Source organism: Mastigoproctus giganteus, chromosome 11, assembly GCF_048544385.1.
Source record: "Mastigoproctus giganteus isolate SK-2022 chromosome 11, ASM4854438v1, whole genome shotgun sequence".
Classification (NCBI taxonomy): domain Eukaryota; kingdom Metazoa; phylum Arthropoda; class Arachnida; order Uropygi; family Thelyphonidae; genus Mastigoproctus; species Mastigoproctus giganteus.
In genome coordinates this window covers 71,678,842-71,693,791 of record NC_143585.1, presented here as the reverse complement: position 1 = coordinate 71,693,791, position 14,950 = coordinate 71,678,842, and the positions used below count along the sequence as shown (strand labels likewise).

The window sequence follows — 14,950 nt, the reverse complement described above, 5'->3', positions numbered from 1 at the left end:
CAATGCACGGTCCTGCTCTCCATCTCTTGTGCCTGCTGCACTGTGAGTACTCACACCTTCCACGTCCTGGTGGGGGGGCCCCTCTCCCTCGACCTGGAGGTGGTGAGAACTGGAATGTTGCATCATCTTTTTTAAGGGCGTGTCTCAGACCTGCTTGGGATTTGAGCTGTATCTTACAAACAACCAAAAAATGGAGAAGAGGAGACTTCAAGCACACATGCAGTGGATGTGACAGGACCGCTGCCAAATTCATCCAAGGGGGAAATCACCAGGAGATTCATCCCAGATATTAGCAGAGTCTATCCAGATTTCCCAACATGGTTTTCTTCAGGCCTGTACACCATGTGTTTTCTTACTGGCCATGGTGCAATAAAGGCAAAACTAACAACCTTTGGCCTAGAAGGGGACCCAGTGTGCTCCTGTGTAGGAACTGAGGACTGGGATCACCTCAAGCATGAGTGCCCCCTCTACGATGACCTCCGCTGCCAGCTTATCACAAAGCTGACTTATATACCAAAAGGCAAAGAAAACCACTATTGGATACTAAGGAAGAGTATTATGCTCTCACCAACTATGCACAACAGCTTTTCTTGAGGAGAAGACAACTAATTGCAGCAACGTGATAACCCTCTACTAATTGAACCCAGGGATACTGATGGTACTGGAACAAGGCAGCAAAACTTGACCAGCATTACCATCATTGGTGTAAACTACCAAATATGCTCCAAAGATGTCACCCACCAAAGATAACTACCAAGTGAAGCACAACTTGCCCAGGAACCACCACCGGAATGTTCCAAAACCTCTGAATAGAGACAACTTATGAAAGACAAAAGGTTCGTATACTACTGGACTTGACTCTCACGAATGTGACCAATAAGACAATCTCCTAGATGAAGACTGACAATGCCACAGGTGTGCCACTAGATGTCAACTACTTTTCTTGGCCACTGGCATTCTGAACCGGGTGCCCTAACTCGGTTCACTTTAAATCCCCCTCCCCTGGTAGGGAGAGGGAGGGAATGGGTTTCTGTCTCCTGCCACCTCCTTTTTCTCCTGGTGGGGCCAGTCCCCACTAACCTTTCCTATCATAGGGTTGCCTTCCCTATCATCCCCATACTTCTATCTGTTCCCCCCATTCTTCAGTCTTCACCCCTACTCTAACTGAATATGCACTTTTTTTTTTTTTTTTTTTTTCAGGCCCTTGCCACTGAAATCTTAGGAAATTATGTGGCAGGGCCTGCCAGAGTACTTACTTCTAATTCGATCCCTCTATGCCTGACCTGCCTCCTCAAGGCTAAGTGTGGGCAATGGGGGGGGGTCCCACTAGGGGCCCAATGGCTAAAAGGTCAGAGGAAAAACACAACATAAACATATACCTTACACTTTTTAAAATCTCTGGCCTTCACAGTGTTCTGTGTTTTACAAACACAGTACACAACACGGAGATGGGGCCATTAGACAATGAACACTTTACACTTTTATCCAATAATGCATTAGGGCTTATGCCTCAAGCTGCGAGAAAGTTAGACTATGTACAAATTAGTGCAAAAGCATCATGTTAGTACACAGCTAATTCTAAATTAGCAAATTATTTCTAAGAGCGGCATCGTTTTAAGTCATATCTCATATTGCGAATACCTTCACGACGAGTTGCCATGACATTGCACTACTGTGAATAAGTAACACTTCACCCAAAGGAGAAGACAATTGTTACTTATTCTCAGTGGATACCACCACCCAGACGGCACCGTTTCAGGGCCGTTTGGCCCTTCTTCGGTGGGTGTGTGGGTAGGTACCCAAGTGATGTAATGATGGCAAAACAGTTATGAAGTATAACTCCACAATATGAGAGATGGCTGATGGAGTATAAATTGAATTAGGACTGTAATGCATTAGGGCTTATGCCTCAAGCTGCGAGAAAGTTAGACTATGTACAAATCAGTGCAAAAGCATCATGTTAGTACACAACTAATGGTACCTACCCACGCACCGAAGAAGGGCCAAATAGCCCTGAAACGGTGCCGTTTGGGTGGTGGTATCCACTGAGAATAAGTAACAGTAGTCTTCTTCGGGTGAAGTGTTACTTATTCGAAATAGTGCAATGTCATGGCAACTCATTGTGAAGGTATTCACAATATGAGATATGACTTAAACGATGCTGCTCTTGCAAATAATTTGCTAATTTAGGATTAGCTGTGTACTAACATGATGCTTTTGCACTAATTTGTACATAGTCTATAACTTTTTTGCAGCTTGAGGCATAAGCCGTAATGCATTATAGCCCTAATTCAATTTATACACCATCAGGCATCTCATATTTGTGGAGTTATACTTCATAACTGTTTTGCCATCATTACATCACTTGGGTACCTACCCACCCACCGAAGAAGGGCCAAATAGCCCTGAAACGGTGCCGCCTGGGTGGTGGTATCCACTGAGAATAAGTAACAGTAGTCTTCTCCTTTGGGTGAAGTGTTACTTATTCAAAGTAGTGCAATGTAGTGGCAACTCGTCATGAAGGTATTCACAATACGAGATATGACTTAAACAATGCTGCTCTTGCAAATAATTTGCTAATTTAGGATTAGCTGTGTACTAAACATGATGCATTTGCACTAATTTGTACATAGTCTAACTTTTATCCAGTGCAACACAACTCCAGTTGGAATTAGAGATTCTGTGGAAATTTTCAACCAACAGAACATGGGAAATTCCCCATAACAAAAGTTTTATAAAGATTTTTGTCCTCTTATAACATTTGTAAGCAGAAAAATTTCCACAGTGACAATCCTTCTAGATTGCCCAACTGCAAGTATGTGTGAATTGTGCATGTTAAGCAGTTCCAATCATTTATTGACAACGGCGTGAGGGGGATCTCGCACATTGAGGAGCAAAAGTTAAAAAGCTAGGTATCATCTTGTATTATTGGTTAAAATTTGACAGTGTTCAGTGACTGATTATAATTAACTGTCAAGCAAAATATTCAGTTGAGCGTTTGAAGAAACAAAGAAAATCCTGACAACAAATAAAGTATGGGTTTTTTTTTTTTTTTTTTTTTTATATGTAATTTACACATTCACAGGTCTTTGGCTTAAAATTAACATTGCACATCATAATAGTGAATGTGATTGTGATCCATTGATTGAATAACAAGTGGGTGTAGCAGATGAACTGGTTGCCATGTGATCATATCAGACCATAGAATAATATATTAAAATGTTTGATTAACATTTTGGTCTAAATCACTGAATGTTTCTAAATCACAGAAACATCTTACTGATGATGAAAAATAAGGCATAGGTAAAAATGCTTATGCCTCATTTTCCTTCATTAGATTTTTTTTTTTTAGTTCAGATATGTTTGTATAAAATTTTCTATTTCATTAAGTCGGTACTGTTTGAGATCCTGTTGATTTTGAAATCTTTACAAATTTAACTTTATTAATGTTTATAGAAAACATTTATTTTTCTTCTCAAGCTACATTGTGACACAGAATGATACATACACGTTTAGTTGGGCCTACCAAAAAGTCGGATATGGAGAGAATACAACAGCTGATACCCTTCAAGATGACATTGCCAAAATTTATGATATTACTGTTACTAACACTGTGGTAGGAGGTGCATCCGATTGTCAAACTTGTCCTCAAGGCACCGAAAATGAAGGGTAATGTATGGTTTAAATTACTGTTAATCACTTGATAATTTTTTATGTATTATTTCACATTTTTGTAGCTGTTATGTATAGGCCATTTAGAGACTGTTATCACATGCTTAGGCATTTTTTATGCCATAGAAATATACCCCAAAGGAGAATTTATTCTCCTTCGGCAAGAAAAAAATGGAGGACAATATAGACTTAGTCACTTTAGCAGCCTATTACACTGACCTATTTTAACTTAGTTGCTTTAGCAGCCTGTTACACTGACCTGTGAAAACATATTCCATGCCTTTTTGATGTAAAAACATCTATGGCTGCACTGGAGTAAAGTTGATTGGTAACAAAATTTTCTTACGAAAATGACAATTGATTGTTAACAAAATTTTTTATGGAAATGATGAAATTCACGTCACTTCCTATTAAGTGGCTGTTAGATTTTAAATGACACAAATGATGTCACTTCCTAAATGGTGCTAATGATACTAATCAATCACTAATGTTGATTTGGTAGAGTTAGTAGTTGATTCGGTAGAGTAAGTTCATACTAAGATATGGAAATGTAAATCAGTCACTAACATTGATTCAGTAGAGTAAGCAGCAGTAGTAATATGCAAGAATAAAAGCTTCAAAGCCACCGAAGAAGCCTGTCGAAAAGGAATGAATTCATAAACACAGAGCATGAAAAAAAAAAAAAAAAAAAAAAAAAAGCAGAATTTAATAAAATATGCTTCTCAAGATTTTGTTCAACATGAACCTTCTAAGTAGTGTAAGTAAGTTTCTATCAAACCGTTCAGAAATTTTAAACAGTTTCACTCTAGTGCCGCCATGGATGTTTTCAGATAAAATAAAACATCTTTCGTGCATACAGGGTACACCACACACTTTTTTTTTACTTAGGTTTCTAATGCAGATATTAATTTGAACATTCTTCTGTTTCCAAACATTAGATATGAGAAATGGCATACTTGTACAGTATTTAATTTACACTACACTGCACTGATATTGAAAGAAATTTTTAGAAGCACTTATGAAAATACATTAAAGCTTACTGAGATAATCTCTTCTTTTTCGCAGTTAGAATGGTTTTGTAAATTGCTGGATTTGCGAAATAAGATGCAAAATGGTAAAAACAGAATACAGTTAAATAGTGTAAAGAAGGATTTTATCTGATGGGAACCATAAGATGTCAGCCTCCAAAAAAAATTCAAACGATATATCATTTCAGTAATCTCTAAACCCATCACGGGATTGAGTTTGAAAGGCTGTGACCCTATGTTATGTAAACCATAATCAAGTGAAGTACAGTAGGGCCCTTCTTTTCAGTGTTCCACTAATACGGTGATTTTCAATTATATCTGTCTTCGTCATTATGTTTGGTGCTTGTTCCTCTTTTTCGGCATTTTTTGGCATGACGTGCTCAGCAACTGAGTCCGAGAAGGGCATCGGGTGCCATTTTACTGTATGTTATTCAATCTGTTTATAGCATATGATAGCGTAAAATATTATTAGGCTTATATATATGCATTCGCAAGTGAAAAAAAAGGCTATGTTCCACTTTTCATTGGGGGGTCTGGAACATACTCGCTGTATGAGTGGGGTCCTACTGTACTTACTTGATTATGGAAATTGAATGATTAGAGAAAGCACACAAGAAAGGCATCCGGGGTGGATGGGATCTATCCAGTTATATTAAAGGAGGCAGCAAAGGAAGTAAGCAAACCCTAAGCCATAATTATGAGAGCTTCCTTGGACTCAGGGGAGGTACCCATAGACTGGAAATGTTCAAATGTGACCCCAATTCACAAAGGAGTATCAAAGGCTGACACAAGTAATTATAGACCTGTGAGCTTAACTTCTGTTCCAGGAAAATTAATGGAGGCACTGGTTAAAGAAGCACTGCAGGATCATTTAGACAAGACTTCAGTTATAGCTCGGACACAGCGTGGCTTTGTTAAGGGGAAGTCTTGCCTGACCAATTTGATTGGATACTATGATGCAGTCACAAAAAGAACTGGATGCAGGGAATAGCTTTGATATTATATACTTGGATCTTAGAAATGCTTTTGATAGTGTTGCACATGGAAGACTGCTACACAAATTGCAGCAGTGTGACATTGGAGGCAAATTGCTTCTATGGATAAAGGGGTTGTTGAGGGGGAGAAGACAGAGAGTGGTAATCAATGGACACTGCTCATCGTGGACTAATGTTATTAGTGAGTCCCTCAGGGCTCAGTGTTGGGTCCATTATTGTTTTCTGTATTTATAAATGATATTGATTGATGGTATATCAAGCTTAATGTCCAAGTTTGCAGGGTTGTTAAGGACACTGCTGATGCTATGCTGCTGCAACAGGATCTGGAAAGGTTGAGCAGATGGGCTTAGAGGTGGCATATGAAGTTTAACATTGACAAATGTAAAGTACTACATGTGGGAAACAGTAACCGCAGAGCAACATATCAAATCTGTGGTACTACACTGACAGTGGTAGAGAATGAAAGGGACTTAGGAGTGGTTGTGCAGGCAGATATGAAGTTCTCTGAGCAGTGCAGATGGGCTGCAAGAGTAGCTCATGGAGTATTGTCAATGATATACAGGAATTTTTCCAGCAGGGATAAGGAGGTGATTATTCCCTTGTATAAGGCAATGGTCAGGCCCACACCTAGAGTACTGTGTACAGGTCTGGAGGCCTCATTTCAAGAAGGATGTAGAGCTGCTGGAATGAGTACAGAGAAGGGCAACAAGATTAGTGAATGGAACAAAGGGGTGGTCTTACGAAGAAAGGCTTAAGTTGTGCAAATTACAGTGTCTGGAGACTAGGCACCGGCGAGGTGATCTGATAGAGGTGTATAAAGCCTTAAATGGTTTGAGCATGCTCAATGCTGATGGGATTCTTCCTCTAGCTCAGAATAATCACCTGAGAGGGCATAAATTCAAATTGAGGAAAGACAGATGTTGGATAGACGTGCGGAAATTTGCCTTTAGCCAGCGGGTGGTTGGTTGGTGGAACAGACTTCCATCCCTTGAGTGGAGGTTGATAGCCTAAATAAGTTTAAGGCTCAGCTGGACAGGTATTTTGAACGAACAGAGGGGTGAAGTGGGGTTTTTTTTTTTTTTTTTTGGCTGATGCTGCATAAGCTTGCTTTCTTGCATCAAATGCCTCTACTAATGCTAATGCTAAGCCTTGGAAGAACTTCACTAATGAATATCCTCAGACAGTGCACTCTTTTGATAAGGAAATTAATTAAACAGAATGTTAGAACAAAAAGTATCTCAGTAAATTTTTTTTTATAATGTTGCCTTTAAAGATACCCCAATTTTATAGAAAAAAAATTAAATTAAATAAAACCTACACTAAATAAATAAATGATTAAACCTGTAAATCTTAATTAGCTGTATAAAATTGGAACCATCATTAGAAACTAAATTGAAATAAATCTTATAATAGAAATGGATCTGGATATTGTAGATTAAGTAACAAGTGGAGATAGCATTATAGATAGAAACAAAAGATATTAGGAATAGTGGAAATGGTGCCTTTAAAGGTATTGGCACTGACAGCCATTATCCTAAGCAGAATAATTTTGCTAATAATATTCTCTGAAACTGGAACATGATATATATAATGTGCACATTCCAGAAAATATGAATGACACACATATGTTTATATCATTCAAAATTTGCCATGTGCAAATTTCATATAATAGCAATTTACACTCCTTTTGAAATGGTTTTTTTTTTTTTTTTTTTTTATAATCATTATCTAGGTAACCTTAAAATGCAAATTTAAGTGACAGGCTATAGAGAGAGATTGGAAGATTTTCATTTTTACAGATTGTATAAGCCAAACCATTAGTTGTTGAGAAGCTCTAGTCTGTGTCCAGCTGCTCAGGATCTCCAAGAAATACAGATTATACTGCTGATTTGGGATGAGGGAAAATAACAAAATACATTAACAGTCGTGATATCGGACACATACAGGACCAAAGGGTTGCTGGATATCATAATTTTCTGGATGTTAGAATGTTATAGTGTATATTATTATTATTATTAGCCATATGGTGCAAGGAAGCCTGGGGCTTATGCTGCACTAGCTAAAAAAAAAAAAATCTGAATTAGTAGTTAGTAGTGGCAATGTGATGCAAGAAAGCAAGCTTATGCAGCATCAGCCAAAAAAAAAAAAAAAAAAATCACAAAACAATTCCCTCAATGTTTGTCCAGTTCCTCCTTAAATTTATTTAACCTATCGACAGATGAAAGGCAAATTTCTGCACATCTTTTCTACATCTGTCTTTCCTCAATTTGAATTTATGTCCCTCTTAGGTTCATAATCTGAACGAGTGGAAGAATCCCATCAGAATTCAGCGTGCTCAACCCATTCAAGGCCTTATACACCTCAATCAGATCACCTTGCAGGTGCCTAGTCTCCAGCCACTGCAATTTGCAGAACTTAAGCCTCTCTTAGTAAGAGAATCCCTTTATTCCCCTCACCAATCTTGTAGCCCTTCTCTGTACACGCTCAAGCAAATCTACATCCTTCCTAAAATGAGGTCTCCAGACCTGTATGCAGTACTCAAGGCGTGGCCTGACCATTGCCTTATACAGAGGGACAATCACCTCCTTTTCCCTTCTAGCAAAATTCCTGTATATCATTGACAAAACCCCATGACCTGCTCTTGCAGCCTGGCTGCATTGTTCAGAAAACTTCATATCTGACTACACAATTACTCCCAGGTCTTTTTCATTTTCTACCACCCTAAGCATAGTACCACACAGTTCGTACTTTCCTCTGGGGTTACTTCTACACATATGCAGTACTTTGCATTTGTCAATGTTAAACTTCAGTTGCCACTTCTCAGCCGATTTGCCCAAATTTTCTTGATCCTGTTGCAGTAGCACACTGTCATTAACAACCCTGCCAACCTTTGTATCATCTGCAAATTTTGACACTAAGCCTGATATACCTTCATCAATATCATTAATAAATATACAAAACAACAGTGGACCCAACACTGAACCCTGTGGGACTCTACTATTAACATTAGTCCATGAAGAGCAGCACCCATTGATTACCACCCTCTGTCTTCTCCCATCAACCATTCTTTTATCCATTGTAGCAACTTACCCTTAATACCTTACTCTTAATTACCTTGAGAGAGAGAGAGCGAGAGAGTCAGAAGTAGAAGTTAATCACCAAAAGAGAGATGAATGATGATATCCAGTTCAGGAACCTGGGTGGGCCAAGCCCATACTCACCAGATGTGAGCCTCTGGGATATATTAATGCATCTAGCAACTTTATGGACATACCTAACCATTTAATTTATATTTATAATCTATCCTGTTTTCCCCTGTCATACTTTTTATTCCCTTTTTATGGGGAGCACACACACACACACACGCACACATTTTGATATCTCCATAGGGAGATTCAAAAAGATTTGTATTCACCCAGAAGTAGTAGTTGTGATAGAAGGTTGAAAAAAACACCACATATTACACTTTTTCAACATACACCAAACAAAATGGTACATTTTTGCCACCTTGCAATGCACTTCCACAGGCCAGTTTTGTAAAAGTCCTCTGAGTGTCCTCACACCACAACTTGGCAGCATAAATCACCTCATTATCAGCAGAAAAGTGTTTTCAATGAAGACAGGACTTCAGGGCAGGAAAGATGAAGAAATTTGAGGGTGCAAAGTTGGGGGGAAAGCAGGATGCAGCAGAATTTCAAACCCACATTTGTGGGTGCACCTGTCTCTTTTGCAGTATGAAAGAAATGCACAGGCATTATCATGGAAGAGGTGCACACCTTTTGATAGCTTTCTCCATTTTTTTTGTTTTATATCTTTATTGTTTTATGAGGAGGTTGGAATCATACTTTGCCACTACAGCCCTTCTGAAGTTTATCTGTTAGTATTACACCATGCTGATCCAAAAAAATTGACAGCATCACCTTGCCAGCACTTAGATGCACCTTTGCCTTTTTTGGGAGGTTGTGGTTCTGCATGCTTCCATTGTTTTGGCATTTGTTTAGTTTTAGGATCAGAGTGATCGATCCAGGTTTCATCCATGGTGACTAGCCATGGAAAAAAAACTCCTCTTGCTTTTCCTGGCACATCGACACAATTTCATGCGTACATTGTGCCCTTTCCTTCTTCTGATAAGGGATCAGAAGTCTAGAACCCATCTTGCAGACACTTTACTCATATGCAACTGTTCATAGGTGTTCTCCACAGATCCCTACCCTAATTTGGAGCTCTTCAGCCAGTTCTTTGATGCTAATATGATGATCTTCCATGATTAATGCCTCAATTTTTACAATACCCTTCTATTACAACAGTGGGTTTCTGAGATTTATTCTCAGTTGCTGGGAATCCTGGGATTTTTTCATCATGCACTGAGGTTCTTCAACATCTGAATCGTTTCTCCAATGTGCAACAACACTATGACCTGGGCAGTGTTCTCCATAAACAGCGACCATTCTTCAGGGATTGTTTTGAGTGTTTCCCTTAGCAGAAAGAGGAACTGAATCACTGATCTGTATTCCACTTTATCCATTGTGACACTTCACTTCATTCAGCGCGTGGTTAATTGCAGGAACAAACTTCCATCTGTAGTTGTGGAAGTTGATAGCTTAAAAAATTCAAGAAGGAACTGGACATTCTTTTAGAGGGAATGGATGTGTGTGTTTGTGTGTGCGCGCGCGCGCTTTTGCTACATAAGCTCACGTGCTTGCTTTCTTGCATCACATGCCTCCATTACTACTACTACTATTCTCTTTGTGACTTGATTTCAGACTTGTCTGTACTTTTTGTTTGTTTCTGTGTCCCCTGATAATTTATAATCATCCTATTAATTTTTCTTTTCTGTTACAATACTCATCAGTTTAGGTCTAAACCTCAAACAGTATATCTTAGTTGCTATTTGGAAAATTAAATGCACTAGGCATAATCCTTATGGGTTTTGATAATTAACTATATAATATCGGTGTAAATACACCATAGTTAACCCATAGATTTGAGCTACGATTGTAGCGTAGATGGCATCGTTTAATTGTATCTCATAATGTGGTAGCCTTCACAACAAGATAGCTACTATTGAATTACTTCAAATAAATAACGCTTCTGGCTACTGTTATTTATTTTCAGCGTACCACCACCCAGATGATCGTTTTGAAGCTTTTTGGCTTCATCATCAGTGGGCGGGTAGGTAATACAACAAGCCATCTCAGTTGCGAAGTTATATCCACATTATGAGAGATGCCAGAAGGGTGTCGTGGTAATGTATTTGGAAAATTAAATGCACTAGGCATAATCCTTATGGGTTTTGATAATTAACTATATAATATCGGTGTAAATACACCATAGTTAACCCATAGATTTGAGCTACGATTGTAGCGTAGAAGGCATCGTTTAACTTCGCAACTGAGATGGATTGTTGTATTACCTACCCGCCCAGTGATGACGAAGCCAAAAAGCTTCGAAACGATCGTCTGGGTGGTGGTACGCTGAAAATAAATAACAGTAGCCTTCTCTACTACATTTTAACCGTGTGTCCACGTTTTACCCCTGAACGTGATTTTTATTTTACCGCTTTTAGTCATCTGGCTGAGCCTTATACGCTCAGCCAGATTTTATCCGACAATGACCACGTGTCTGCTGTTTTTAGCTTTTTAAAATCAATAAACGTTTTTGCCTATATATAAAGTTTACATTTTATTGTGATTTTCTGTTGATTTAGCTTATATACATTTGTTAAAAATTTTTTGACATAGTGACCTAACTAATTAGGTCACTGAAAGTTTACTCTTTTATACATGACCTGGTCTTGGCGCATTATAGCCTAAGTTGCTAATGCGCCAATAACACCCAAATCAAACTCAAACTCAAACCCTTCTCTACTAGAGAAGCGTTATTTATTTGAAGTAATTCAATAGTAGCTATCTTGTTGTGAAGGCAACCACATTATGAGATACAATTAAAACGATGCCTTCTACGCTACAATTGAAGCTCAAATCTATGGGTTAACTATGGTGTATTTACACCGATATTATATACTTAGTTGCTATGAAAAGCTTGGTAGCTTCTGAAATTACTTCTCTAAATGCTTCACATTTAAAATTTGCAGTTGGTAACATTACCAGTTAGTCCCACTGAAAAGAATTTAAAACTGGTTAACACCATTGTAGTCCCCCTAACAAAAGCAAACCCCTTCCCTTTATTCTTGGCAGTAATTTCATCTTTATGTTAATTGTATATTGGTACACTGTAATCACTGCCACATATTGGTTCTTTTATCTGCAGGTTCTTCATGCATGAAGAGTCATTGCTGATAATTATATCAAGAGTATTGCTTTCTCTTGTTGCCTCTCTTAACATGCTGTTGTAGAAGGCAGTGAATCAAGAAAGGTTCTGCTGTTCTGTGAGTGACAAGGCCACAAGTTCCAATCAGTGTTTGGAAAGGTAGAAAGTCTCTCCCTCCCCCCTTTATAAGAAATTCAGATTTACTGGCCCATTCTCTTTTTTGCATTAAGTTAACTGCAGCCATTATCAACCCACTGAAGGATGGAAGCCTCAACAATTCATGCTGAGGGAAATGGACCATAATCTGCTATGCTGGTCCAGTGCAGGTTGGCAGATCGACCATATTTAGCAGTCAGGGGCTTGAACCCCGGTCTACTCAAAGAGCGTGTGCTACTGCACTCCAGCTCCTGACAACTTGGCTACGGAGTCTATTCGTCACATTCGTTTGGTCTATAACATACTTTATCCTCATTTTTCTTTTTTGACTGCTGACTCAACTTCACACTATCCATCTGTGTCAACTTGGTGCACTTCCTTAGAGTCTCTGTGATTCTTAATCAAGAGCATAACTTCCCTTCCCCCCTCCTGTCCTTTCTGCAAACATTGTACTCTTTATATTCAAATTCTGCATTCCTATATCTGAGTGTTACCACATTTCTCATATTATCTCTACAACATTCACATATGATGACGACCCAACCAATACATCAAATTAAATTTGGCCATCAAACAGTTGGATTGACCATAAGGATATTGAAAATTTGCTCCTGTCAGCAGTGTTACAGTTTATTGCAGTGACTTTCTCAACCTGCACTTCTTCAGAATATCCATAGCTTAAAGAATAAACTATCTGATTTTGAAATTCTTCTTCTCTTCTTTTGCTTCCATATCTGTTGCTTTACCAATTCTAGCTTAGTGAGGAGACTTTGGACATTATTTTTCCCAGTAATGTTAGTTCTAAATTTCTGTGAATAAAATTAATAACTAACTAGAAATCCCAATAGTTAACTATATCAAAAGCAATTAAGTATATATTAATTAATATTAACTATATCAAAAACAACAGACTTAAGTGGGCTGGCCACATAACCAATGTGCCAGAAAACAGAATACCAAAGAGAATCTTCTGGAATAGAGAGAAAATTTGAGGGAAGGTCCAGAAGGAGATTGAAAGACGTGGGGAATGAATGGTTTAGAATCATAAACAGGCAGCAGAGCTAGTGGTGTTGCAATGCATGGTGAAGACAGCAAAAGACTTTCAAAGGCCATAGGTGCTGAAAACCAGGGGTAATAAATTGAAACTAAGGAGAAATTTTTTTTTTTTTTTTTGGGTAGTTGTTGGCGCATCGGCTTCTGTGGCCATAATCCACCTCCCAAGGTTTTTGCAGTACTTTGATCCAATCCCAAGGCGGGATTCGAACCCGCGACCTTTGGTTTGCCAGGCAGGCACTTTACCCACCCGGCTAGCCCGGTTGGCCTAAGGGGAAAGAATTATAGACTAGACTAGGAAGATTTCTTTTGGCCCGTGAATTGTTTAAATAAGTTGTCTCCATGGTTAATTGAGACTAATAGTTTGTCAAAATTCAAAGGTCAACTTGATTGATCAGCACTTAGTACAAAAAGACAAATGATATTGCACCATTGTGACTCCAAAACAGGCTATCATAGTGTTATATCTCTTAAATTTGCCTTTTTGTTTTATGTACATATATCATTTTAGCAATACTTAAAGTTATATATGTGTGTGGGCCTCTGTTTCATTTAAAATCCTTTCTTAAAATTTATAAAATGTATTTTTTTTTTTTTTTCAGTATTTATAAGATAATTTTTTCTTTATATATGTTATACATATAGATGTATCCCATGTCCTCCAGGACATTATATACAAGATGCAGATAACTTGAAGTGCTTGCCTTGTCCTCCTAACACTTATGTTTGGCAGTCTGTGTCCTATGGAATAGAATCATGCAAACGATGTGGACCTGGCCTGCGCAGTGAAGATGGACAAAGATGTTATAGTAATTGTCGTGTTCACATGTCAAGTGGAGAAGAGTTTGATTTATCAGCATTACCAATGTAAGATATGTCTTCATTTGTTCAAATAACCATGAAGAACAATGTAAATTGTCTTTGATAATGAAAAAGCTTTCCTTATAAAGTATTTTTTGTTATATGTTTGTTTTTACAGAAAGGCATAATTTTTTTTTTTTTTTTTTATCATTAAATATAAACAAAAAAAAAAAGCTTCAAGTTGATATAATAATATTGATATTCATGTAACAATACTATATTTTAGAATTTTGGTCTGAAGTTAGGCCTGAATATTTAACTCTGCAGCACACATTATTTTAACTTATCAGTAGGCAATTGGGATGTAGTAACTAACCCCAATGTTAAACCTTTCTTATGCTAAAAACTTGTAGTTCATACCCGCAGTTGCCAGCTGTCTGGGTTTATGATGGAAAATGTCTTTTTGTCTTGATTTGACACCTTTTTCAGCTCTCTGTTGTAATATAGTTAGTAAGAGTGTTTTCTTTTTACAAAAAAAGTGGTAAAACTAGATTAAAATCAGAACTTTAAAAAAAATTCTGCAAATTTCTACTTTTTTTTAAAAACAATTTAGCCATCAGATGTGCTACTCTTTACAAAACAGGAACATAGGATAATGTTACTGTTTTCTGTAATGTGTGATTATTTCATCATACCTGTGGCACAATGTTAATCAATATTTTTGATAAGATGATAAAGAAATATGATGTACAATTTCAGAAGACATATATGCAAGATTTTCTATATATTGCAAAAATTAGTAAAGGTAACATGTTTGCTTTGTATACTGTATACAGATGTGATTTTTCAATTTAAAGGGCGCCTCCGTAGCCAGGTGGGAAGGAGCAGCAGTGCGTAGCACACGCTTCTTGATTAGACCAGGGTTCGAGCCCGTCACCACCAAATACGGAAGATGCGGAAAGGTCAGGGAATGAC

At 37.9% G+C, this 14,950-nt stretch overlaps 1 protein-coding gene across 2 annotated transcripts in view; it reads left to right on the top strand.

Annotated features, from left to right (window-relative positions):
• The window catches only part of LOC150078114 (endosome/lysosome-associated apoptosis and autophagy regulator family member 2-like), a 425,663-nt gene that overhangs the window by 235,956 nt on the left and 174,757 nt on the right, over positions 1-14,950 (top strand). For both annotated transcript variants that reach the window (XM_090385427.1, XM_090385428.1), the window contains exons 12-13: positions 3,481-3,669; positions 13,820-14,041. In XM_090385427.1, the coding sequence (XP_090241553.1) occupies positions 3,481-3,669; positions 13,820-14,041 (411 nt within the window). The remainder of the gene's footprint in view (positions 1-3,480; positions 3,670-13,819; positions 14,042-14,950) is intronic.